General features: G+C 39.2%; 1 protein-coding gene across 2 annotated transcripts in view; it reads left to right on the top strand.

Annotated features, from left to right (window-relative positions):
• The window catches only part of TET1 (tet methylcytosine dioxygenase 1), a 73,837-nt gene that overhangs the window by 38,807 nt on the left and 9,748 nt on the right, over positions 1-25,282 (top strand). For both annotated transcript variants that reach the window (XM_031602871.2, XM_090144863.1), the window contains exons 6-10: positions 197-290; positions 14,557-14,765; positions 15,977-16,127; positions 19,178-19,267; positions 19,728-19,865. In XM_031602871.2, coding sequence (XP_031458731.2) covers positions 197-290; positions 14,557-14,765; positions 15,977-16,127; positions 19,178-19,267; positions 19,728-19,865 — 682 coding nt within the window. The remainder of the gene's footprint in view (positions 1-196; positions 291-14,556; positions 14,766-15,976; positions 16,128-19,177; positions 19,268-19,727; positions 19,866-25,282) is intronic.

A 25,282-nucleotide genomic window follows, 5' to 3' on the forward strand; every position in this document is an offset into this window, starting at 1 on the left:
AGCCTGTTACTGGAATAGATATTTCAAAATTGCTTTTGCAAATAGGACTTTGAATTTAGAAATGTTCTTTGTTGTGCTATATATTTTTTTCTCTTCTCAATAAAGTAAAAAATAAAATTGTTGTTCTTGTTTTATTGAATGTGTTTACTGTTTTAAAATATGTTTTCAGTTCCACTCCTGAACTTTCTTAATGCAGGTATGGAGCAAAAGGAAGTGCTGTGAGAATAGAGGTAGTCGTTTATACAGGAAAGGAAGGAAAAAGCTCTCAGGGGTGTCCGATTGCCAAGTGGGTAAGTTTTTATGTTACAGTAGTAAAATTGGTTTTTGTGGCTTTTAAGATTCTAATGATGTGTAGTCCTTGAGCTTATATATAATCTGATCTTTAATCAAGGTCTGTTTCTTCTTCATTTAATTGATTTACAAGTCAAACTGAATGATGAAGCTAAGAATATCACTTTTTAATCTGTGGTGCTGTAATTAGAATGAGTTTGAAAGAGGTGCTTCACAGAGCTGGCAGAGATGGGCAAATCAAGGGTAAGAACACTTGGCAGTGTCTGGGAAGCTGCAGGTCTTGTGAAGTAAGCTACTGAGAAGTGTGAAAGAAAAGAAAAGAGTGTTGGAAAACCTTACAGTAACTTTTTTTTTTAAAACTTCTTAATTGTATGAACTGTCTCATATACCATGGAGTGTGCTACTTGCTTTGAGGAACTGAACTCACTATTTCAAAACATAAATGTTATGGTGATAGTTTTCACCAAAGTTTTGTCTCACATTGCTTCATAGGAGCCAGGAAATGAGGTAACAGACAAGCTCCAGGAAAGAGCTTGGAAAGAATTGATTGTCCTTAATCTTTGCTGAAACCACTGAGGGAGGTAAAAAGTAGACTGGAAATCTTATACGTTGAGTTTTGGAAATAAAAATAATTTGCTTATTGGAATATATATATATATTTTAATTGTTGCTGTATTTAGGAATTTCAGACTTAACTGGCTGATCTGATGAGAATAACTGTGGAGTTGATAGAGTAGCATTTGTAACTAAGTAACTAAAATAAGACTGTGAATGGTACTGCATGTATATTTACTGCTTATATGCTTGGAACAGTTAAAATGTGTTTTTCGTACTCCATATGTAAAATGATGCTCCGAAAGGATTCTCCTATGTGTATGTTGCTTCAGATGATATTTAATAACAAATAGGCATCCAATAAAAAAAAGAAAAAATAGATGGTCAAATTTCAGAATCAACCATCCCAAAAAAATGGACTGTTTTTTGTTTGGTTGATTTTGTTTTTAGCACTTCAACTAAGCAAAAAATCCTCAATTTTAACAGAGGTTGGGAATTAAAATTCTTATCTTAGCAAACAGTTGTGAGCCTTTGAAAGAAGGAAGAGATTTAAAACTAGTTCTTAAACTTTATTTTGCTGTTGCCAGTATCAACATACTGCCTTTTATGTAAAACAGAGATGATAGATTCGATTGTGCATCTGCATGGGTGTAGGTGTCCAACATGTGTGTGCAATACTACAGCCAGAAAGCACTCAGTGCATATAGAAAAAGCTGTTTAAAGATTATGGTGCAGTTCAGTTAAATTTCTACATGTCAAGCATTTGTGGGAGAAAGCTTTAATGTTAATTGAACTAAATTCCAAATGTCTTTTGTGCAGCAAAGACTTTTCGTGTGCAAGCTCAGACCTAAGAGGAATGAATGCCTTTCCAAGCCTGCTGTGTGACTGCATGATACAAGAGAAGGAAGGAAATAATGGAAATCTTCTCTATTTTTCATCCTGTATACAATCCACATTTTTTTAGTTGGTATTTTTAATGTGTGAGTTAACTTCCGATTGGCAGTGCTAATATTAATCCTTAAAATGGAGCATATTTCTGTTTTGGCTATGACCAAAGAAGTATCATTCTGAAATTTGTTTGGAAGCATATGGAAAAAGTTTGCTCTACTTTCAGATAATTGCAGTCACAAGGTTCGCTCAGCTGCACAGAGACTTTCACTTGCTCATTACAGTGCTCTCTGGGACAGATTCATTTCTGCTTTGCAGATGGACAAGCTGTTGCCCCTAGGGCTCTTGAGAGACTTGCTGGCAAGAGCACCACTATGGAGCTCTGCTGAAGCAAATGTGAAGAGGAAAAAAATGAATATAGAGTCATATTTAGCTATTTTACTCCAGTAATTTTCCCTTTTACTATGAGGTTGTTGTTGTTTATCAGTTCATTAGAAACATCTTGGAATCAAAGGCTGTTTTATAAAATGTGTATATATGCATGAATATCCATATATATTATGTATATATTTATACATGCAATGCATGTATATAATATACATCTTATATATAAGAATATATATATATATATTCTTCTTTAATGGCTGTGTTTCATAATAATCATTTCCTCCTAAATTGTTTTCACCTAAGTGGCTCCAAACATGTGCGTAATGTATTAAACACTGAATGAGACAGGCTTCTTTTTTCCAATACGAGCCTTTTTCTTCCTTAGTTTTTAGGGTATAATAAACTTACAATATCTACGTAAGTGATAACTGTGTGATTAGAAAATAACAATCATTCTGTGACGTATGCTAGGGGTTGTCTTTCTTTTTTTTTTTTAATTTCTTTTGCTTTTTTATTTTGTGCAAGTCTGTCCTATTTCCGCTCAAGAAGTTAAAGGAAAAAGAGCTTTGAAATAGTGAGATTGCCAGCCCGTCTTTCTCGGTTAGACTTTTCATATAATCACGTTACAGTGCCACCCGTATCACCAGCCAGTGATGAGTGATTTATGTCATTCCCATTGCTTTATCAGTACTTTGTTTGATAATGGATGTGGCCTATCCTTTATTTTTTTATTTTTTTATTTCTGCTCTCAATGTATCTGATGGGAAATAAAGATTACCTCAATTCATTTAAGTGAAAAAGGTTTATAAATCTTCCATCTGTATGATGTTCATAAGTAGCTCACTCTAGGTATGATCCTTCTGCACTAAATTCAAAGATGATGTCAGTGACCTCAGAGGACAGCTTCAGGTCTTAACATTTCGGGATTAAACTCATTTCCTTCAGGTTCTTTCTACTTGTTTCAGTGGATGTTGGCCTGGATCAGCTTTCTGTTGTCTTCATTCAGAATTGCAATGTAATTTCTAAGGCTCTGAGTTGGAATAAAGATAGGAGATGAGAACTGATAAGAGCAGCCAGGTTGGGTGGGAGGTCCTTCTTGCTGACAGCCTGTCTCCAGTGCTCACTGATGGCAGAAGAGCGGGGCAGCCAGCTCTCAGAAGACTCACTTATTTTCCAGTAACTCATTCATCTGAGGTTCCCTAAGCTGAAGGCAGTGGCTTGATATTCCCTGACATAGATGACTTTGTCTTTATTTCTTCTTTCTTTTCTTTTTTTGCTCTCTTGTACGTGGAATTACAGTGGTAGTATAGTAATGCTTTCAGCCTTGTGCTCTGTTCCCAGCAATTCCTAGCTGTTGCTTTTGCTTTTCTTTCTGTTGCAAAACAGTGATTTCTATCATTATGTGAAATTCTCATTTCTGCATGGTAATGGCTAACCATGTGCATTAAGAGTGGACACTACAGTGAATTTTAACTGCCATTCTTACTGCCCCCTCAGCAGTATGAACTCATCTTTCATTTGTTTGCAGATTGTGCTTGTCTTTTCTCTGAATTACTTATCTACTGTTGTCATGCTTTTATTTGCCTTTGACAAACATAGAGAAGAATACAAACTTGAGCAGAGTTCTGCAGAGCTCCCATCAGACAGACACATACCAGCCTTTGTTTCTTGTCTTTTCAGCAGTTATTCACATGTTGTCTTTTCCTTTGTCCCAAGACATATTAATGTTTGCTTTTTTTTTTTTTTAAAGAGTCTTTACTAAGGAACCTTACTGAGTGGCTTCTGAGAATCTAGAAAGCCATGCAGTATGGCCAAATGATTCACTAACGTTTGGTGTCTCCCTGTGCATCATGCTTATCAACGTGATCGCTGGTTTGTGCCACAGAGCTCAGATCTGCTCTACACAGACAATGGGGCTAATGTTATCATTGGACTGGGATATTCTTCCTTGGACCATTTTCCAAACTGTAATCTCCAAACCTCCTGATATTGACGTATTATAAACCAAGACTACGCATATTGCATTTAAAAGTTCAGTTGTTTCACCACTGAGTTTCTGGTGTGGATTTCATCTGAGCTTGGCAAATCATGACTGTGCTTTGGGAAATAAGTGATTTTTTTTCTTCTGTCACTACTGTCCTATAACTGCTTCTGTGAGGGCTTTTAACTTTGTAAGGGGCACAGCCAAAGATGTGTTTTTCTGAAGTGGGAATCCTCTGAGATGGCTTTTTGTGAACACAACAGAAGTGGTTTTTGCATATCTGGACTTAACTTCTCTGAGTGCTTTGTTTTTTTGTTTTACACCTGGATGATCTTTTGACCCCTCAGATTCTGTTAGCCTGCTGGTGGCTGTAATTTGTTTGAGAAATGTGGTATGGTGCAGCTTTTATGCCTTTCTCTAACTCTTTCACTTCAGTTTTGTTCTTGTTCCCTTTTTGGGCTTTCTACTTACAACTTAACAGCTTTGTGGTCTTTTTTATAGTGGCAGTATAGCCATTCAAAAAAAAAAAAAAAGGAAGGCAGCAGACTAAAAAGAAGAAGGAATTATAAATGCTTTTACAATGTAAATATAGTTAGAAATATAGAATCCTTAGAGTTGGACTAGATGGCCTTCAGAGGTCCCTTCCAACTGCCCTTGAAGTGACAGCTTTCTTTTAAGGACGTGGACTTGATATTAGCCACTGAAATTGATCAAATTTTCAAAAAGTAATGCTTAGACAATGCACTGTTAGAGCAAAGACTTTACAGATCATTGACCTAGTAGGAATTTCTGCCTGAATACTAGAAACTACGTTTTGTAGAGTGCTCTGAGCTTTTGTTAACAATTGATTCTCTGCAGAAAAGAGTGTGTGTTTGTTTGTTTGTTTCAGTTTGCTAGCTTGGCTTCAGTTCAGAAAGAGATTGGGAATAGAGAAAGTAAGAAAACTGAGAAGGTACTTGAGCTTCAAGGCTGCCTTACACGTAAGTGAGGGTTAGAAGGGGTGTGCAATTTATTAAAGAAAATTTAGTGATAAATGTGCAAAATACTGTGCTCTGGCATAGGTGGTCATTACTAATCAACACTATCCAAGGACTGCTTTCTGTGGAGTCCAGCACCTCTAAGCAGGTTTTATTATTTCAAGGTTTTATTTCGTATGTTAAACTCTCTTTATGATCAGATGGTGATCCGCATTTGAGAAGTCTGGAAGGAAAACATTTCTGAGAGTGGTTGGTGGTGATTTTTGGACACCGTTGTATTAGAGCAGCACTTTCTTGCCATCCTTCAACACATGTTGAAGGTAGCTTGTGTAATGGGTGTGATACTATGGAGGCACTATCTTCACTGTTTGTATGAAGACTTCTCTGCTGAACACAGAACTAGAGTTTATTTTGGATGAAACATATTTGTAATATCCAAAGTCAAGCTGTTCTTTATGTGTTGCAGTGCTCTGAGATAAAAATTATTATAAATTTTTACACGGTTTCTTAAACATCTTAAAATGTCTTGTATTTTGAAAATCTACTCAACAATTAGAGTAAATATAAAAAAGCTAAGGTAAGGTAAATAAATCAGGGAAACCAAAGTTTGCTCCTAAAGGAATGCCTTCAATTTATTTCCATGGAAACTACAGCAGATAAAAAAGAGTACAACAGCACTGTTTGATAAAGCAAATTCTCACGTACAAAGTAGTATTTTTCAGCATAGTCTCTGCAGTTAGCTATGCATGATGAACAAGAGCCTGCTTGTCGCTCTTGTGAAAAATGTGCACCAGTGGAGGTGCCTCCTTGTTGCCATTGCTGAAACACACCATGCATCCCACACTGTGCTCACATCTGTTTGGTATCCATAAACATTCAGCAAGCATCAGTAAAGTCACTGGGTGCCATTTTTTCCATGTGGAGGAATTCAATGACATGCCTTCATCCTCACTTTTATGTCAGACACCATTCTGTCAGACTGCCCCTCTGCTGCCATCTATCACACAGCAACAACGTGTAGCAGGGTACTGGTGGGGGAAGGTTCAACCTCTATTGCCATCCCACCAACACCTGCTTCTGAGATTGTGGGCTGGCATCATAAAATAGGAGGCATTATTTTTGGAGCAGCCCTCATATTAAGAAAACCTCAACACTTAAGTTGTTGTTAGCACTGCGTTAAAACAAATGGTGATATCTGAACAAATGGAGCTTAGGTTCTTGTTTGTCATCCCTATCACAAAATTTATCAGTGATGTAAACAGAAAAGGAAGTTTGAGAGAACTAAGAGGGGTAACAGGGCACCAGGAGGTGAAACTTGAATTTTGGCATCATTTCTGCAGCATTGGTTGAAGAAAATGTATTTATATTTCTGTTTACGTTTTTGCAGGTTTCCAGTATTTCTTCTAGTAGAAATTTTTAAGTGAAAACACTGCAGTGGTGCTCTAGTAAAATGAAGTAACTTCACGGTATTGATGGCAACAGTTCTGTTTTAACTTAGTTGATGTAGTCTGCTGGTAATCTTGAAAAGAGAGTAATTCAGAAAGTTAAATTTTTTGCATTTTAATCTCTCTTAGATATGCTGAGAATAAAAGGATATAACACCATGCAGTAAGAAAAGAGCTTGATGTCATTTATCAAGTGTGTACGTATGGGAAATTAGGAATTCTATGAAACTAGAGGGCAAGCTTGCTTCTGCTACAAACAATGTTTGTTTCTGCTCCTGCTGCACAGCCTCACCTGCTAGAACAGCAATTCGTAGCAGCATTGCTTTTTCATTTTGTACGGATACAGGTTATTGTGGAATTGTATCGTCGCAGATCTCATACTATGTAGGACTCCAGTAGGCAGACTTCCCACTGAGGCAAAATCTAGAGATCAGAAAATCTTGAGACAAACAGTTGTAAATGAGATGCCTGTTTCAGGAAATTATAGTGGATAATCAGGATGTGTTCTCACCTTAAGACCATCTACTGCTACCCTGCAAAGGAGACAGCTATTTTACTGAAGAAATTCGGAGTGGGCTGGAAGGATTATTGCAGTGGAACCACATGGAGACAAAATAAACCTAAAAAGGACCTTTTTGTTGGTTGATTTTTTTCATCCAGACTTGTTTTGTGTTAAAATACAGTTAAAATTTTTTGTATTTATTTGCTAGTGGTGCCTCATTTATATGGAATCAAAGTTGACACAACTATTCTTGTGATCCTAAATATGAAATTAATTTCACATCCATATGGTAATTCAGCATCTGGTATTGCTGAGCTTCTATAGAGTCCTGATTCTTAGTGACTTTTATATAAGTCATGTACACAATAAGTTAGACTGGCTTATGTTTAGGACATCAAGTAATATTTATTCATAGTGCTCCTGCCAAGAGTTGAAGCAGTGCCTTTAATGACCTAAATGAAGTAATTCAAGTAAGCAGAACTGAAGCATTTGGACAGTTGGAGCAAGTTTTATTGATAACCTTTATTGATGCTGTTCAATATATTCAGAAATGATTTGAAAAAAGTAGAAAATGCTGTGGTGACAAACTGCTAAAGATACAGAGTTGTTCCAGGTAATGGAGAAAAGAGGGCCAGCTATTATGAACTGCAGGAAGAGCTCACTGTGCAGGATGGACAACCAGTAAAATGTTAGCTAAAACTCACTGTTGAGAAATGCCCATTTATGCAGGGAGTGTTGTCCTTTTATGTATGTCACGATGGACAACAAGTTTTGTGTTACTGCCTGGGGTAAAAGTTTGTTAGACATCCTTAATTTCTACCTCTGTGGCTTAGAGGTTTAGCTGTGGTAGCCTCTGATTGTATTTCTGTCCTGGCTGGCAGCCCATGCTTCACCTCAGGGGCTTGCTCATATTGACTGATTCTGCCACTTTAGAATATGTGGGCTAGTTAATAAAAGAAATTACTTCAATTGCCATCTTTATAGATGTTTGCATAAATAAGAACACGTGGGAAGCAGTAATAACACAGAACAGGCATGGTACAGAAAATGGTGGTGATGGGCACCAGACTGCAGCACAAGAGGAATGTACAATTTTTATTTTTATAAGAGATGAAAACATATGGATGTCGTCTTCTCTGCACTGGTGAGACCTCACTGGGAGTACTGCGTCCAGATGTGGAGTACTCAGAACAAGAGAAATGCAGATCTGTCAGAGTGCATCCAGAGGAGGGCCACAAGAATGAGCCAAGGGATGGAAGACCTTACAAGGACAGGCTGAGAGCTGGGGCTGTGCAGCCTGGAGAAGAGAAGGCTCTGGGGAGAACTGAGGGTGGGGCATCAGTATCTACAAAGTGGTTCTAAGAAAGAAGGGGACACTTTCGCAGGGTGTGTTATGGCAAGACAAGGGGAAGTGGTTTCAAATTGGAAGAGGGTAGATTTTGATTGGATATATGTTTTTTTTGCAGTCACAGTGGTGAGGCACAGGCTGCCCATAGAGGTGGTGCATGCCCCATCCCTGCATTCACCTAAGGCTGGATGGGGCTCTAAGCTCCTCATGGAGCTGGAAGTGTCCCTGTTCATTGCAGGGGAGTTGGACCAGATGATCTTTAAGGGTCCCTCCCAACTCAGAAGTTGATTTTATGATCCTACCCAGATGAGCTACCTGCAATGATGATGGCTGTGTACATCCAAGCACACATGCATGTTAATAGATAGCTATTCAGGAGGTGTTTGTCCCATGTGTTTTTTTCTCTTGTCCCTGATGTTGTGATGTTAGTGGACAGGCAAAAAGCAGCTTCATGTCCAGTTGAAAAGGATACAGAGCAGGGCTGGCAGGTATCAGTGAAGTGCTGGGGGAAGTTTGTCAGATGTCTGTGTTGCAGCTGAAACAAAGTATTGTTGTAAATGTTCTGATGGATACCCAGTACTGCTGACAGTTACCACTTGCTAAAGTGTGTTCAGGGATGATATGGGCCTGTGTAGCTACGAAAAGATGATGCCATCACCTAAGTGTTACATAATTCTTTACAAACTTCATACAATTCTGGGTTTTCTGATTGTTATTTTTCTGTGTGAGACACCATGAAACCATGGGGATTTTGGTGTGCAGTAAGTTTTTAGTTAGCCACTTTAAAAAGCTCTATTTAAAATTCTGTTGCTTAACAAGCAGTTATTTTCTCATTCCTCCTTAAGAGCATTACAGACCAAAGTTAACCAAACTAAAGTATTTAATTATTTATTTGAGCATTTTTTTTAAACTACACATGTGAACCATGCAGAAGTCATGGGCAGTATCTGCAGCTTTTGGAGCTTAGGGAAGGTCATGGAACAAATCCTCCTGGGAGAGATCACACGGCTCTTGCGTGGCGTCCACGGGATCAGGCCCAGCCAGCATGGGTTCATGAAAGGCAGGTCGTGCTTGACCAACCTCATCTCCTTCTACGACTGGGTGACCAGACTGGTAGATGAGGGAAAGGCTGTCGATGTAGTTTACCTAGACTTCAGCAAAGCCTTTGACACGGTCTCTCACAATATCCTTCTGTGGAAACTGGCTGTCCATGGCTTGGACAGTTTTACCCTCCATTGGATAAGGAACTGGCTGGAGGGCCGTGCTCAATGGGTGGTGGTCAATGGAGTTAAGTCCAGCTGGCAACCCGTTTCAAGTGCTGTCCCTCAGGGGTTGGTGCTGGTTCCCATCCTGTTTAATATCTTTATTGATGACTTGGATGAAGGGATTCAGTGTACCGTAAGTTTGCACATGACACCATGTTGGGAGGTGGTGTCGATCTGCCTGAGGGTAGGGAGGCACTGCAGAGGGATCTAGATGAGCTGGATTGCAGGGCTGAGGTGAATGGGATGAGGTTTAACAAAGCTAAGTGTTGGGTCCTGCAATTTGGCCACAATAACCCCATGCAGCGCTACAGGCCTGGGGATGAGTGGCTGGATGACTGTGAAGAAGAAAGGGACCTGGGGGTGTTGGTTGATGCTCGGCTCAACATGAGCCGACAGTGTGCCCAGGTGGCCAAGAGGGCCAACGGCATCCTTGCATTAGAAATAGCGTGGCCAGCAGGAGCAGGGATGTAATCGTCCCCCTGTACACAGCACTGGTGAGGCCGCACCTCGAGTGCTGTGTTCAGTTTTGGGCCCCTCACTACAAGAAAGACATTGAGGCCCTGGAATGAGTCCAGAGAAGGGCAACAAAGCTGGTGAGGGGTCTGGAGCACAAGTCTTATGAGGAGCGACTGAGGGAGCTGGGATTGTTTAGTCTGGAGAAGAGGAGGCTCAAGGGAGCCTCATTGCACTTTACAACTTCCTGAAGGGAGGTTGTGATGAAAAAGGGTCTGGCCTGTTGTCCCAGGCAAATAGTAGGACCCGAGAAAATGGCCAGAAGTTGTACCAGAGGAGGTTTAGGTTGGACATTAGGAGAAACTTTCTCTCAGAGGGTGGTCAGGCACTGGAATGGCCTGCCAAGGAAGGTGGTGGAGTCGCCATCCCTGGCAGCGTTCAAGAGGCGCCTGGATGAGGAGTAACGAGATCTGGTTTAGTAGATTGTGGTACTAATAGTAATAGGAAGGTGGTTGGACTAGATGATCTTCCAGGTCATTTCCAACCTTGTGATTCTATGATTCTGTGATTCTATGATTAGACTTGCCAGTTGACTTGTGCATTGTTTGCAGTCTGAAAAGCATTCAGATTGTTATGCTGCATTTTTAATTCAATGTTCAGCTTCTGAGTGCTTCATACAGAAGCCGTAAGTGCACTGGGAATTATGTTTACCAACTTCCAATAGCACATACGTGTATGTTTTGAATTACTGCATGAAGAATTGATTTATAAATTATATTAGCATTGTATTCCATGGTTGTTACAGCATACTAATTCCATTTGCCTTACTGAAGAAGACCACTATATCAAATACATGCTAAAAAAAAAAAGAAAAAAGTGTAGGCTGAGACTTCGTGTGTTGCTGTGTGGATGACTTTAAGATGATGTTCCTGTTGCATGAATTTAAGATGTGTGATGTTTCCATAAAGTACCAGGGGAGAATAGTTGGTTAAAACACTGCCTGGTCTAGGGATATTTAAGGGTTAAGAGATCTTGGAACTATCCCTAGTCATTTCAAGCTACAGAAACAGGGACAGAAATAGAGAAATATCTTGGAGATATTTAAAGTTAAGAAGATTCAATAGATCATCAATCAGTAAAACCTTACTAGGTCCATTACTTGGAGAAGCAGTGAAAAATCTGGCCTGTTAACATATCAAGCAAGATCTCGATAAGCAATGCACAGCTTGTGCTCATATTTTGGATTTTACCAATTACTCAGATAATCTCAGGTTCACTTAAAAAAGCAGACAATTTAGCTTAAAATTTTACCACTTAAGTTCAGAAATGTATTGGATTGTTCATTACTGTGAGAGTGGTAAGGTGCTGGAACAGGCTGCCCAGAGAGGTTGGATGCCCCATCCCTGGAGGTGTTCAAGGCCAGGTTGGTTGGGGCCCTGGGCAGCCTGGTCTAATATTAAATGGGGAGGTTGGTGGCCCTGCATGTGGCAGGGGGGTTGGAGCTTCATGATCCTTGAGGTCCCTTCCAACAAGGGCCATTCTGTGATTCTGTGATATCAGCAAGTACTAGAAAACAAATGACAAGTTGGAAATAACTTTGATTACATCAGTGTTAATGGAACTAATAAGTCACTGAATCAAGGAGCACAGTAGGAATTTTCTCCATCAGAAAAGCTGTTGTCAGGAATTACATGGTGTTTCTGTTGGCTGGGCTTGTCCTCCTCAAATGTGTTGCTCTGTGTATTAAAGTTGTGTGGTATTGCTGTGGATTTTTTATTATTGCAAGAGAGGTTCTGTTTGTTATTGCCTTGAGAATAGCATCTGTAACACATGCATGGACATCACCAGTTTATTTGGGAAAAGCAATGCGGCTCCAGCTGTGTTGCTGGCTGCAAGCCCTGAGGAACTGCAATTGCTTCAGTGCAGATTGTGTTCTTCTAAGACTAACAGGTGAGGAAAGTGCCTTATCTCCAATTACCTAAGGACAGGAGTGCTCCAGTTGCAGCACTAACTTCTTAAGAGCCACAGAAATAAAATCCAGATAACTCATAAATCCTTTAGTCACCTTTGTGGCCTGAAAGATGGTGGATTGCAGAATGTTTGTGTGTCCAATAAGAGCACTGCATTATTTCTTGCATGCACAACAAAGCAGATTCCGTCTGTGTTTAACTGCAAGGCGGTGTGATACTGGTTTGAAGTAGATTATAAATTGCGTCCCTGTCCATTTGTCTCTTTTTCTGCACCCACTTGAGGACTATGTGAGAGCTCATGAAGAGCACCCTGATGTTGTACTGAGAAACTAAGAGATATTGCATCTCCTCATTGAAGTTACAAAGTCTAGAAACCTAAGAAAGAGGAAAGAGATTAAAAGCATCACCCTTCATGCTGAGTAACAAAATTAAATTCCTCTGTTTCTGACTGGAAGGAACTATGCTGCCTCAGGAACGTACAATTCACACTGATGTGAATAACCTGTATTATGGATCAACCATAATAGATTTTCTGTAAGTCTCACTCAAATGTAAATGAGCTGCATTATTTCTCTTTCTTTACAGAAAATACTGTACCAGTAGTTCAGTCACAACCAAGAGGAATGGTAACTCAGATGCATTTACTTTTCTCATTCGGTTTAAGGCTGATTGTGAGACTGTGTAATCAACTTGAAAAGGGCGATTCTTTCTCCCTTGACACAAACTAACTTGCATCTTGCTTCTTCCTGCAAAGCAAAAATGCATTGTCCGAAACTTTTGGTCTGTTGAAAATCCTTTCATTTGCAGATTAACTGCAAGGGTATTTTGGTTCCCACTTTTAATTAGTTTAAATAATTTAGATATTCACAGTTGATCAGGCTAGGGGTCACATGAATGACCACTAGCCACGTGTCTGGCAACAAAGAAGCTTTGAGATCAGTCTGATAGAGAATCTACTTGAAAACCCAGACAGCTGGAGACATCCAATGAATAGGTGAAATTGTTGCCTCTCTGCTTTTATAGTCTATCATTATTAACATGGCTTATCCTATGAAGCAGTGCTTCTGACAAGTTCTTCACACTACCAGACAAAGTATTGTTGGGAATACCAATAGTGTCACACAGAAAAAAAAGGTTGACTCATCCAGCTGGCAATGGTGATCTCTGGTTGTAGAACACTCCTTTCAAGGAAGCAACCTTCATCTAGGAGATGTTCTCCTTCTAGAGGCTAACCCTTAAATAAGCCCAGAGGAGACTGAGACCCTGGGTTCACCCCTTCCTGTCACCTGGGAAGTACATGTAAATTGTTTGCACCTGTGCTTCCTGGCCAGCCATATTCCTTCACCAGGTGCTCCATCATCAGTTCAAGCTGTGACCTAATGATTCCCCTACACACACTTATCAGCCTTCTACCAATAGGGGGTGGTGGTTGGTAAAGCCAGAGTGGCCAACTGCTTGTACTGAGCAAGTGTTCTGCTGCAGAGCTGGAAGAGTATCTGCAATTGGAAGGGCTCACCAGCTGCGTAGATGTATCTTTTCTTAGGAAGAGAAAGCTACTCATCCTCATCCTAGAAATGATAGAGCAGGGGAGGGAGATTTAGCTTCTAGCCATACAGTCTTTGTTTTGAAGCTCTGAACGTTGAAGTGTAATGCTGAGGACTTGACCTCTTTCTTGTTGGAGGCCTCATATGGGCTCTGATGGGTCAGACGTGTCTGAAGAATAGGTAATGTATATCAAAGATTATATTCTATTATTACCTAGATTTAATGCATTTTTTTTTGTTGTTGTCTTATGACAAAAATTTGTGTCAAGCTATGACAAAACCTAAATATGTGGTATATCATTTTTTTTAGTTCATTGCTATATTAAAAGCCATTGTGATAGTGTTCTGTATCAAGTTAGTCTTTTATGTATTACATGGATAAAATTGACAAAGAGTTCTTTCCATGTCATACAGGTCACTAAAATATTTCAGTGCTCTGCTAACTACTTTAATGTTACGAAAAATCTTTTTGACTCCTTCACACAGTTTATTTTCATTGCTTTCATCTAATGTTATGTTGCAAGATGGGGATAGTTCATTGTAATGGTATGTAACTGTAGTAATCATCTTAACGTGAGTGTGTGTTTGCTTTTGGGGTGCAGCTTATGTATCTGCTTTCTGGGTTTTGACAATACTTCCTCACTATTATTTCCAAGGTAACTATTAGGTTTTCAATGGCTCTGTCATTGCAGGGTTGTTATATACTTCCAGTGGATATTTTTTTTTCTCAAACCAGTCATTATTGTTTGTGTAGAACATCTAAGATACTCCTTCTGCTATTTCTTTTATAGGTAAAAAGCAACACAAAGTCACATGCTCCAAGAGACCAGTGTGTGATGCTTTCCCAGCCCTATTTGCTGACAGACACTTCAGACAGCAGTTTTATTTTCTTGTCTGGGCCTTATGTGTTTCCTAGTTCTATCTTAGAATAAACAAAATGATTCTTTCAGGTGATACGAAGAAGTAGTGATGAGGAGAAGTTGCTATGCTTGGTACGTCAGCGTGCGGGACACCACTGTCAGACTGCTGTCATAGTGATTCTCATACTGGCATGGGAGGGGATCCCTCATCTCCTGGCTGATACGCTGTACAAAGAGCTGACGCAGAGCCTCAGAAAATACGGCTGTCCCACGAGCCGCAGATGTGCACTGAATGAAGAGTAAGCTACTGAAATTGTCACCCACTGTTGTGTTACCCTTCGAGTGTTGTTCTGAGTTTAACAGCATGGAAATTCAATAGTAGTGCAACTGATAAATCCAGGAAAACTTATTTAAAGTTACAAGCCACTAGGTGTCATTTTAGTATAAAACTTTAGTTTCTGGTCTTTTCTACAGACCAGTCACTAAGGGCTACTTGTACAATGGAAGCCCAGTGAAAGGGTTGGCAGTGAAATTCTCTTCTGTGTTTGTACACGCATTACACATGCAGCCACAGTAAGGAGCTGCTAAAAAGGTGATTCCTGACTTCCACCACACCTATGAGCCAGGCCAGCCAGTTGTGAGAGGAGGGCGTGCTACCTTTCCTCCTGTGCATGAACATTCTGCATCAGATCTTTCAGAGGTCTTTGAGGACCGTCTCCCTCCAGGCAGTGCACCTCTGCCCACCATAGGAAGTCTGGCCAGGATAACTGCAAATGTGCTTTGTTTTCAATTGTAATAGATAAATGAGAGAAGCAGTAGTGACAGTAACTGTCAGCTGCCTCATATTCCTCAGCTAATGTTGCTGTAATTCTACATAGGTGTAAAATTAAAAGAAATGGTAAGCTCAAAATCAGGGTTTTCTCTGTGCCTTTTAAGAGTGGAATTTAGTTTAATGGCCAAGATGTTGTTGCAGCCAGGGTTCTAGAGTAGAGCTGCCTTTATGCTGACTTTTTCTGTAGCCTACATTTAACTGGTCTGTAATAGCTGTGCAGTGATCTAAGTCTAATGCTTGTGTTCTTGAATGGCCAGGGTAAGTAGGGTTATTCTGCTTTAAATATTGGATCAATTTGGAGATAATGGTATTGCCTCATGTAACATATTTACTGTATTTACAGGCAACCTTTAATAGGAGTGGTATTTTTTTGTACTACTTGTATTTGGAGAAGTCAAAATCAAAAAAGCATGAGAGTATGTTTAGGTAGCTATGACTCAGTTATCTATTTCCTGAGAGTGGGACTTGTGAGACTTCAGAGAGTTGGAACTGTCTGTAAGGGAAGAAAAGTCCTCTGCACACAAATACTTCAGTAGCGGAAAATACCTCATTGAATTACGTTTGTAAATTCCTGCTTTGTTTTACTATGTATTTCAAAAAGAAAAAGCAAATAGCATTGACCATTAAGAAAGAGGCAAGCAGCATCGTCAACTGACTTCTCTTTATTTCCTTTCACAGCCGTACATGTGCATGTCAGGGACTTGACCCAGAAACGTGTGGAGCATCATTCTCATTTGGCTGTTCATGGAGTATGTATTTCAATGGATGTAAATTTGCCAGAAGCAAAAACCCCAGGAAGTTTAGGCTTCTCACTGATGACCCTAAACAAGTAAGATTTATTTTATTGTTTTGTTCTGTTTGCCTCCAAATATTTATTCAGATGATTTTAAAGACTAGAAATGGAGTCCACAGATACCAACACTCTCTCACACATGTCTGCATAGCTTTTCATACAGGCATCCGATTGAACATTTTGGAACTGCAGCAACCTGATCCTTTGTCTGACATCCAGAATAAACTGGACGACATTTTTCTGAACTCTTGAGAATTACAATAAAATATGATGCATCCAAGTGATCCTCTAAGTGCAGCTTATGAACATTAGTAATGATGTAAAGCTCAACACAGAAAATAGGACAATGGATACGATGCAAAACAATGTACCTCTTAAAAGAATTACTTGTCTCATGATGAAGGAATAATGGTGGTGTAAATAGATAACCACTGCCTGATGAACATTGAGCAGAAAGATTCTTCAGGGTATCTCAAAGGTCCCTTTTTTTCTGGGTGTAGATCTATCTAACCTCATTGCCCAGTGGACCTCCCAGATAAAAGAATTAGGTATTTCCTAGCACATCTGACGTGCTTGAAGAGGCATGTAGTATATAGCAATCTGTTGCCTATTTCTCCTTCTGGGAGTATTTCTTTGTCAGCTCCTGAACTCTACTGTTGCCAGATACAGAGAAGACCTTGCTGGTTGGAGGCCAGGTAGTAGTAGAAGTATTTTGCTATTTATAATGTTTAGTGCACATGTGTAAAGAAATATGGTGTTTTTTGGAAGAGAGATGTCAGTTTGTTCACTGGAGCTAAATATTCCTTGAAAATTTTAATTTTTTTTCATAAAATAATTGATTAAGCATCTTTTATGCTTATGTGCATGAATGCAAACCCTTCATTCTCCTCTTAGTTGTGCTGTCCACATCATGAGTATTCACGAAATTCATTAGCCAAGAGTGCTTATGGGGCTTCTGCCTAAACAGATTAGGGCACACACCACATGTCCCTCCTTGTTCATGGTGAATACCTGACTTAAGGCAGTACAAGCTGAAAATATTTCCACTTTTCTCAATTGCCTTAAGGGTAATAAACTTCCATTTTACAGAAAGATGTGTTTATTGGATTTTCTTGTTCTACTTCTCCTTTGTCCCTTTCTATTTTCTATGTTTTAGGTTCCCTCCCTACTTACTGTTGTGTTTGGAGCATTCTGTGCATGTAGGTTTGTAACGCTTTTAATAACAGTGTCTTGGGGATCAACAAAGTTGGCAATCGTCATATGTGCTGCCTAATGAAATTTTAGTCTGCATCCAGATCTCCTAAAGGACAGCTCAAATAGATTTCTCTTTCAGATCAGAATGCACTTCACAAGGATGCAGGCTCAGCTGGCACTGCTTCCTCTGTGTCCATGAAGTTGCCACCTTGAGCTGCAGAGCTGCATTCAGACACTTGGTTAAGTATAGCAGCATTCACGGTAGCATCTAGAAATGCTGCCCCACCAATGGGAGCTGTTTTGCATTGCCTGTTCACTTGACAGGTAACTGGAAGATTTTTGGAGGATAATACTTTCTATGACAGTATATTATCAGTTGACTGAAAGAGAAGGTTACTTTAACCAGCAGCGGGACATGTTCTAGATGTGTGATCTAGAAGTGCATTCTCTCATTTCCCCTTTTCCATTGAAGTTTTAAAACTCCTTAGCTTCTGCAGCAGGGAGCATGAGGGTTGCAGAGGGCACAAGTACTCGTGATGTTTGCCTGTGCAGGCAGTACGTGCACCCTTAGGCTACTGCTATGCAAAAGCCTCAGCTCTGGGTGCCAGTGGTGCCTGGGTGCCTGCAGTGTGTGCTGATTGTCACAATGTGTTAAAGAACTGAGATTACCAGTAAATAATTTTTCTCTTCATTTAGTTTTGTCATTACTTTTCTTAGCAGATAGTTCTTCCAGCTAACTGGATATTAATGATTTTGCAGATGACATAAAGCTAATAGAAGAGAAGTTAGTTTGATGTCCAGAAAGATTTGGATCATTTGATCATTTGAGGCACTGGATGGAGTGAGATGAGGTTAAGGGTGTAATTTACCTAGGTAAGAATAGTAGTAGATAATTAAGGTTGCATTACCTTCAGGATGATTCAGAAGTACATGTGGTAGCAATCAGCAATTAATAAACTGCTATTGTGCAAATTAAAAATACAGAATCATTTTGTAATGTAAATCACATTGAAAAATGTGAAAATAAACTTGTAAACACTTATGTATGTAAAATATATAATATATAATCATTAGTTGTTTTTGTGTAACAAAATAAAAGTAAGCTGTTCTAGACTATTTACTATTACAGTAAGCTGTTATAGACTGGGTGACCTTTAAATGTCCCTTCCAACTTTGTGGATTCTGAGTCCGTATTTTACCACTACACAGTATGCAAAACCGAAGCTGGAAGTGTCCCCAAAAGCCTGGCACTTGCAGGAAAACAAATTAGAAGGAGTATGTCACCCTGAATTCAGCCTGCCACCTTTTCTTTCACAGCTGGTTGGTGTTTTTCCCAGAAAAGCAAGAATTTAGGAATTGTGTTTCTGTAAATAAGAGTTTAAGTGTGCGCTGCCATACAGCTAGTTCTGTGTATATATGGGCTTCTCCCAAGGAGCTGAATATTACTTTCAGTTCTAGTAGGTGTTTCTGTAGCAGAAACTTATCAACAGAAATGAAGGCCTCATAAACAGAAAGCTTTAAGAAGGTATGGGTTTCCATATCCACACAGAATGCGGTCTAATTTTTCAGTATTCCTCTATTTTTTGTGGAATAGATCTCTTTCCTTGATTGTCTGTATATGAGCAGAAAGAAGTGATGTGAAAAACAAATTCCTTGCATACTGGGTTTCTCTACCCTACCACACATCCTCTGTTGCTATTTTCCTGACTTATAATGATCATTTTGGGTATTTTAGTTGTGCAAGAATAGGCTTGTGTACGTCCAGTGATGAAAGACTGAGGCATGGAAGCCTTATTAATAAAATAAGATAGAGATGGACATTACTAGCTTTGCTGACTTCTAAATTCTTCTAAAATAAATTGCAGCCCTCTAAGCATCATCTTTCCCTGCAGGAGGAACTTCTTGAACATAATTTGCAAACATTAGCTACTGATGTGGCTCCGGTTTATAAAAAGCTTGCTCCTGAAGCTTTCCAGAACCAGGTAGGTCTGATCTTCAGTCAGTGTAGCTGTACCTCTAAACAGGCAGTGTTGCTGGAAAAGAAGATGAGACCCCAGAGTGTGCTAACGGGTGGAAGCGGCAGATCTCCAATGTGATGAATCCCACTGCTTACCTGCAGCTATTACTTCACCTGGTTAGTTCTAGAACAGTGTATCTTTTCTGTTTCAGCTAGTGATTAAGTCATGCCCTAAGCTGTGCATTTGTAAAAGTCATACCAATAACACTGGGGAAAAAAAAAAATATTTAGAGATGTTTTGATTCTGGCGGAGCCGATAATCTTGTTGACAACAGTAGTAAGTATTGAATGTTTCATGGGAAAATACATGCTTTCTCATTATTCTTACTGGCTGTATTTATTCAGCCATAAGTGCATTTGTGGCTAATGGGGTTTTAAGTCATACACTTTCAGTCCTAAGTACCTGTAGTTTATTTTATTTTTAGGTGGAAAACGAACACATGGGCCCAGACTGTCGGCTCGGTTCCAAGGACGGTAGGCCTTTCTCTGGTGTCACAGCTTGCATAGATTTTTGTGCCCATGCCCATAAGGACACACATAACATGCACAATGGAAGCACTGTGGTATGTACTTAGGTTTTTTTCTCTTTTGTACTATTTATCCTTGTGATTATTGTGTGTTCTAAAACATTGCTTGATTTAGTGGGTACATTTGCATGAAGTTTCTTTCTTTAAGGCATTATAAATGACAAAGTGCAATTCATTTTATAAATTCCCATGCTATTTACATCTATTTATTATTAATCTACAGAGGACATAATTTCATTTTGTTATAAAGCAAAGCTAGTGAGTGATCTTTCTTTAAAAAATACCATGATTCTTTGAGGACACCCGAGCCTTTTGGACAGGATTGTCCATGGGACAGATAAGTTATTCAAATTATTCAGAGTAGAGGCTTGATGTTCAAAGGCAAATAACAATCATCTAGGGAGTTGTCTGTAGAAGATCTTAAGCAAACTGATTATTAATTTACTTCCATCAGCCTGAATACTTTTAAAATTCACTTTTTAGTTGCTCTGTGTACTTATCAGACCCCACTGTTAGTAGTTACGAGTCAGAAAATACAAAAGAACAGAGTCGTGGAGTAGGTGGTGGAGTCAGGTGCCTGGTGTAATCCTTAAAATTAAATTTGATTATCTTATTAGGAAAGGAAAATTCACAGGTGTGGGTTATTTCCGTTTTGGTTTGATGTTAAGTACCAAATACCTAGCTAGTTTGCTAGTGAGAGAATTAATCACTCAATTAAGTGATCTTTTAGAAACTGAGACCATAGTAGTGAAGAGGGACAGGCTCAAAAGGAAGCAAGATGGAATAAAACCAACCATGCCTGTGTAACTATGTGGATTTAATAGTTAGAATATTGAAAACATTTCATTAAAACTTCTTGCTCATCAGTGGAGGTGACAATCAAGAATAATTTCTCTACCAAAGGGTGCACATACAGAAAGAAGAAACACATCTAAAATCTCTGCCCTTTTAGAAACAGATACAAAAATAGAAATTCAGTTATGATGTTGCTATGATTCAAAATAGCATTGTGTTTAGGCATACACTTAACAGCATTTTTGTGTACAGTCAGTGAACTGACTGGAAGGGTTGTTCATGTTAAAGCTCTACTTGTATGCTGGGTAAATGCCTGTTACTTTGAAGCATGGAAGCAGATCTCAGTATTCACCAGGAATGCCAGTCCTGAATAGACTACTATTTTTTTCCTAACTCTGAATGTCACTTATCTGCAGGTATTTAATAAGAACCTGCTGAAAGCAGACTTTATACATAACATTAGGAAGCTGCTGCAAACAAGCTCATGTGCAAGGACAGTCACTTCAGAGCTGCTGAAGCACAGTAATTCAGACCTCTTAAAGATCCCAGATTTGAAAATGAGACTTTCTTTTCATGACAAAACGCATGGCGCGATTTTTAATTAAATGTAATTTGGGTATTCCTAAAAATATTATTTTAAGTGCTACGTTGTCTCTTAGTATAAAGACAAAATGGAAACTGAGCTTGCTGCTCGTTCAACAATATTGAATCCCAGAAAGAAAACAGTTATCCTCTTGGGGGAGTTATAATGTATGGCCAGAAATGCCTGGAGGAATGATTAGATCTGGGGTGGTTTGTGTTGTTCCTTGTTTGTTTGGGGTTTTTGTTTGTTTGTTTGTTTGTTTTTGAGGAATCTATCAGGCACCATTTCATTTCTATGACTGTGTATTTATCTATAATGGTCTGATGTTATTTCGCCTGCAGATTATGCTTGTTGGTATTTCTTTCTGTGGATTGTACTTGCTTTGCTTGCTAGTAATTCCACATCTAAGAGGCGTGGAAAATGGTGGTCTGTGTAAGGTATCTCATTACATAGGCCAGAACTCATCCCTGTTTTCTTCAAGTCCTGTCAAACTTTTAAATATTGCAGAACACTAAAAAAAAAAATTGGTTTAACTGCTGAGAACTGCATCTTGAATTGTGATCTTCATCAGATATTTCACTCATACAAATAACTGTTGTACATTTCCTACTCTCTCTATTTAGGTTTATTATCTATTGATTTTAATATACTTGAGACAATGGGCTGTATATAAATAGGAATGGTTGCAAATGTTATTATGTAAATTCACTGCTTACAAAGTCAGCGTTTTTTGGCAAGAAGGTGGCGTTCAGAGCAACCTGATGATCAACATACAGCCTCCACAGTAAGATGTGACTGTGATTCATAGGATGTATAGGCTGTTTTCTATTAGTGTATCTAGATATACAGTTACAGTGATGCATATGGAAGCCTAAGGCAAATAAATAATTTTGTTATTTTGCAGACAAAGTGATAGGGTATTAGGATAGGAAAGAAGGGGACAGACTCTTTAGCAGAGTCTGTTGATAGGACAAGGGGGAATGGTTTCAAACTAAAAGAGGGGTTTCAGACTAAAAGATTTAGATAAAAAATTTCTTCTTTACATATTTCACGGTAAGAGTGGATTGGCACTGGCACAGGCTGCCCAGGGAGTTGGTGGTGCCCCATCCCTGCAGACACCCAAGGTCAAGGTTGATGGGGCTCTGAGCTCCTGATGGAGCTGTAGGTGTTCCTGTTCACTGCAGTGCAGGGGAGTTGGACCAGATGGCCTTCAAGGGTCCCTTCCAACTCTTAATGGTTCTAGGATTCTGTAATATGCTGGGCTTTCTTCAATCTATATCAGATTGTTGATCATCAAAATTAGGATTGTTAATTTTGGCTTGTAACCAGATCTGGTAAGCAAATAGGAAAAGTGGTGGTAAGCACATCAAAATTACCATGCGTGATTTTAACAGCTGTCCACTCATCTCCTACATTCCCATCTAATTCCAGCAGCCTGTTTAGTCTAAAATAAATCACCATTTCTTATAGGCCACCAGAGGTAATGATGGAGCCATTTGCATCTTAATTGTGACATATTTTGTGTGCAAAATGTAGTATGGAATATTGCACCTTACTGAGGTGACTGCTAGCATTCTTATGAACATTCTCTAATTGTTTTCTAATAATGTGCCAATAAACAGAATGAGAATAATTTTTCCTGTTTTTCCACCCTCAAACAAAGTTTACTTACTGTTTTACTCTTGTATTTCTTTTATTTGATTTAAAAAATATATATAACTGCATCTTGCAGTTTTAAAATTTGTTGGTAAGATTGCTTCCCTTTCTTCTTACTCAGACACAAAATCTTTATTTATAAAACCCAAAGTTCCTCTAGACTAAAACAGTTGAAATAAATACATGACTGGATGGTGTGTGTAAAATGCTGCCAGCTCTATTACCAGTAGTGATGGCATAAGTGACACGTTTTCATTTCTCCTTTCAGTTGTTGGTGAATCACTTTCACCACAAATATGAAAGGAATACTGCTCAGTGCACCAAAAGTAAAGGAAAAACTGAATATATTGAAATGGTTTAAGTCAGACACAGACATGCAAAGCACTGGAGTGAGCTTAATGACCAGCATGGAGTTTACTGTATATTTAAAAGAATATCATATCTAATCAGCTGCTAAGAAGAATTTCCCCTCTCTGTCTCTGCCAGAAAAGCAGAAAAAGCATTCAGAAAAACATTCCTGTGTTATTCCAGGTGTACAAGTTTTGATGATCAGCTGAATAACTTGCATGTGATTTTGAAAAGAAATGATTATCCTTTTTGCTAGCAGTGGAGGAAAAAAATCTTGGAAATGTCTTTTGTAGATACAAGGTAGAGTAATACATTTTAACTTAGAAAAATTGAGGTTACTGCAGGAATTTGACTCGCTGAAAATCTTTCCTGGCTAACAAAATCACAGCCTGAACTGTGCAGAACTGCCTTCTGGAAGAAAAGCTAAAGACAAAAATGGGTATTTCTTGTTTGTCTCGGTAGCAGAATGAAAACATTGGGCATTTCTACAGAGGTGTGAACTGATGTGTTTATCTGGAAGAAGCAAAAGCAATCTCTGCCTACGGATTGAGTTTTGACAAACCATGAAGTCAGTAAATACACCGTCTATGACTTTTTGTCATCTTTTGGTGTTGTCCTAAAGGCCATCAATGTTACAGTGCAGTGCTAGGATACGGTGTTGCTTATAGACTGTAAATGAGCAACGCTTAAGTGAAGGCTTTATAGTTGATAATGGATTCTGTGAAATGCAAGTCGTTTTTAATGGCTTAGCTGCTAAGGATTATATTCTTAATATTTGTGCAAATCCATGTAAGTCACAGAAATAGGAGGTTTCACAGCAACGAGAACAAAATGGTTAATGAAGGCTTTGCTCATGGTGTACCATGTATGGCTCTCTCTCACCATGTGGGACCTGGAGGAAGAAGAGAACAGCTGCAGTTCTGTGTAGACATTGGTGCCACATGATCCGTAGCATTCACTGTGGAAGAAGGAAGGAGAAAAGAGAAATCTATGCTTTGTAGGCTGCTACCTTATAACATTTATTAATGGCAGCAGAACCATGTAGTGTCAGTAAGCAAACTGCCCACAAACTTTCTCTTCTGTTTTTTCTGTTATATTTTTAAGAAGATTCTCTGCTGCTGTAGTGAGTTACTGTATTTCTGTTTTTACAGTTCATCAAGTTATCACTGCACGTAGGTCCAGACCTTCGCAATAGTGACAGAATGTGTCTGGCGTTGGTTGATGGCTGCATGTTGGATCATGTCCATGCTGCTTTGTGAGCTGGTGGGTCAGATGGTAACTGATCAGGGAAAGGGTAAACCACAACACTTTAAGGGAAGGATTTTTGTTGCTTTTTGTACTGTGAAAATGGAGAAATGCTAGAATTTCTCTCCAGTAATCTGTGAGCTCCCAGGCAGCGGGTGGTGCACCACGTCATGTTGCAGCACACAGCGTGGCAGTGCCGCCTGACGTGTGTGTAGCCAGCAGCTGCTGTTAGCTTAACCTCAGGTGGTCCAAGGGAGAAATGTCTGGCGTTCCCTTTGCTGACTCAGGGATTTACACAAGCTTATTCAGGTTATAACAAGCCAATAAATTGGTGGTTTTTCAGCTGTAACAGAAAAGAAAGCAAATCTGTTTGTATTTGTGATGATGAGCAGTGACCATGCATCATCTCAGAGTCCCAAGTGGCATCCCCTCTCCTTTCCATCTGCACGGGGAAGATGAGTATAGGAAATCTGATTTTCATCTTTCAAGGTTACAAGTACCATTTGACTGCTTTTGCTACATCCTGAATTTAAAACATCTGTTCTTATGACACAGTGGAAAAGGCTACATCATTTCTGCATGTGAAGTTCAAGAGGCCGAAGGCAGATCAAAGTGGCTCAGAATTATGCATTCAAAGTTGTGTGGCTACAGATGTGTAGGAAATTTCATGGAGTTCATGGGTGCATTTCAGTGGGGAAAAAAAGTCTCATGAATATGCAGGTTTTTCCATGACATCACAAATCCCAGCATTAGGCCTGGATTTGATCACCAGGCGCTCTGGAAACATCAACAAACTACCTGACCAACATTTTCTTTGGCTTTTGAG

Source organism: Phasianus colchicus, chromosome 8 (assembly GCF_987193195.1).
Source record: "Phasianus colchicus chromosome 8, bPhaCol1.hap1.1, whole genome shotgun sequence".
NCBI lineage: Eukaryota > Metazoa > Chordata > Aves > Galliformes > Phasianidae > Phasianus > Phasianus colchicus.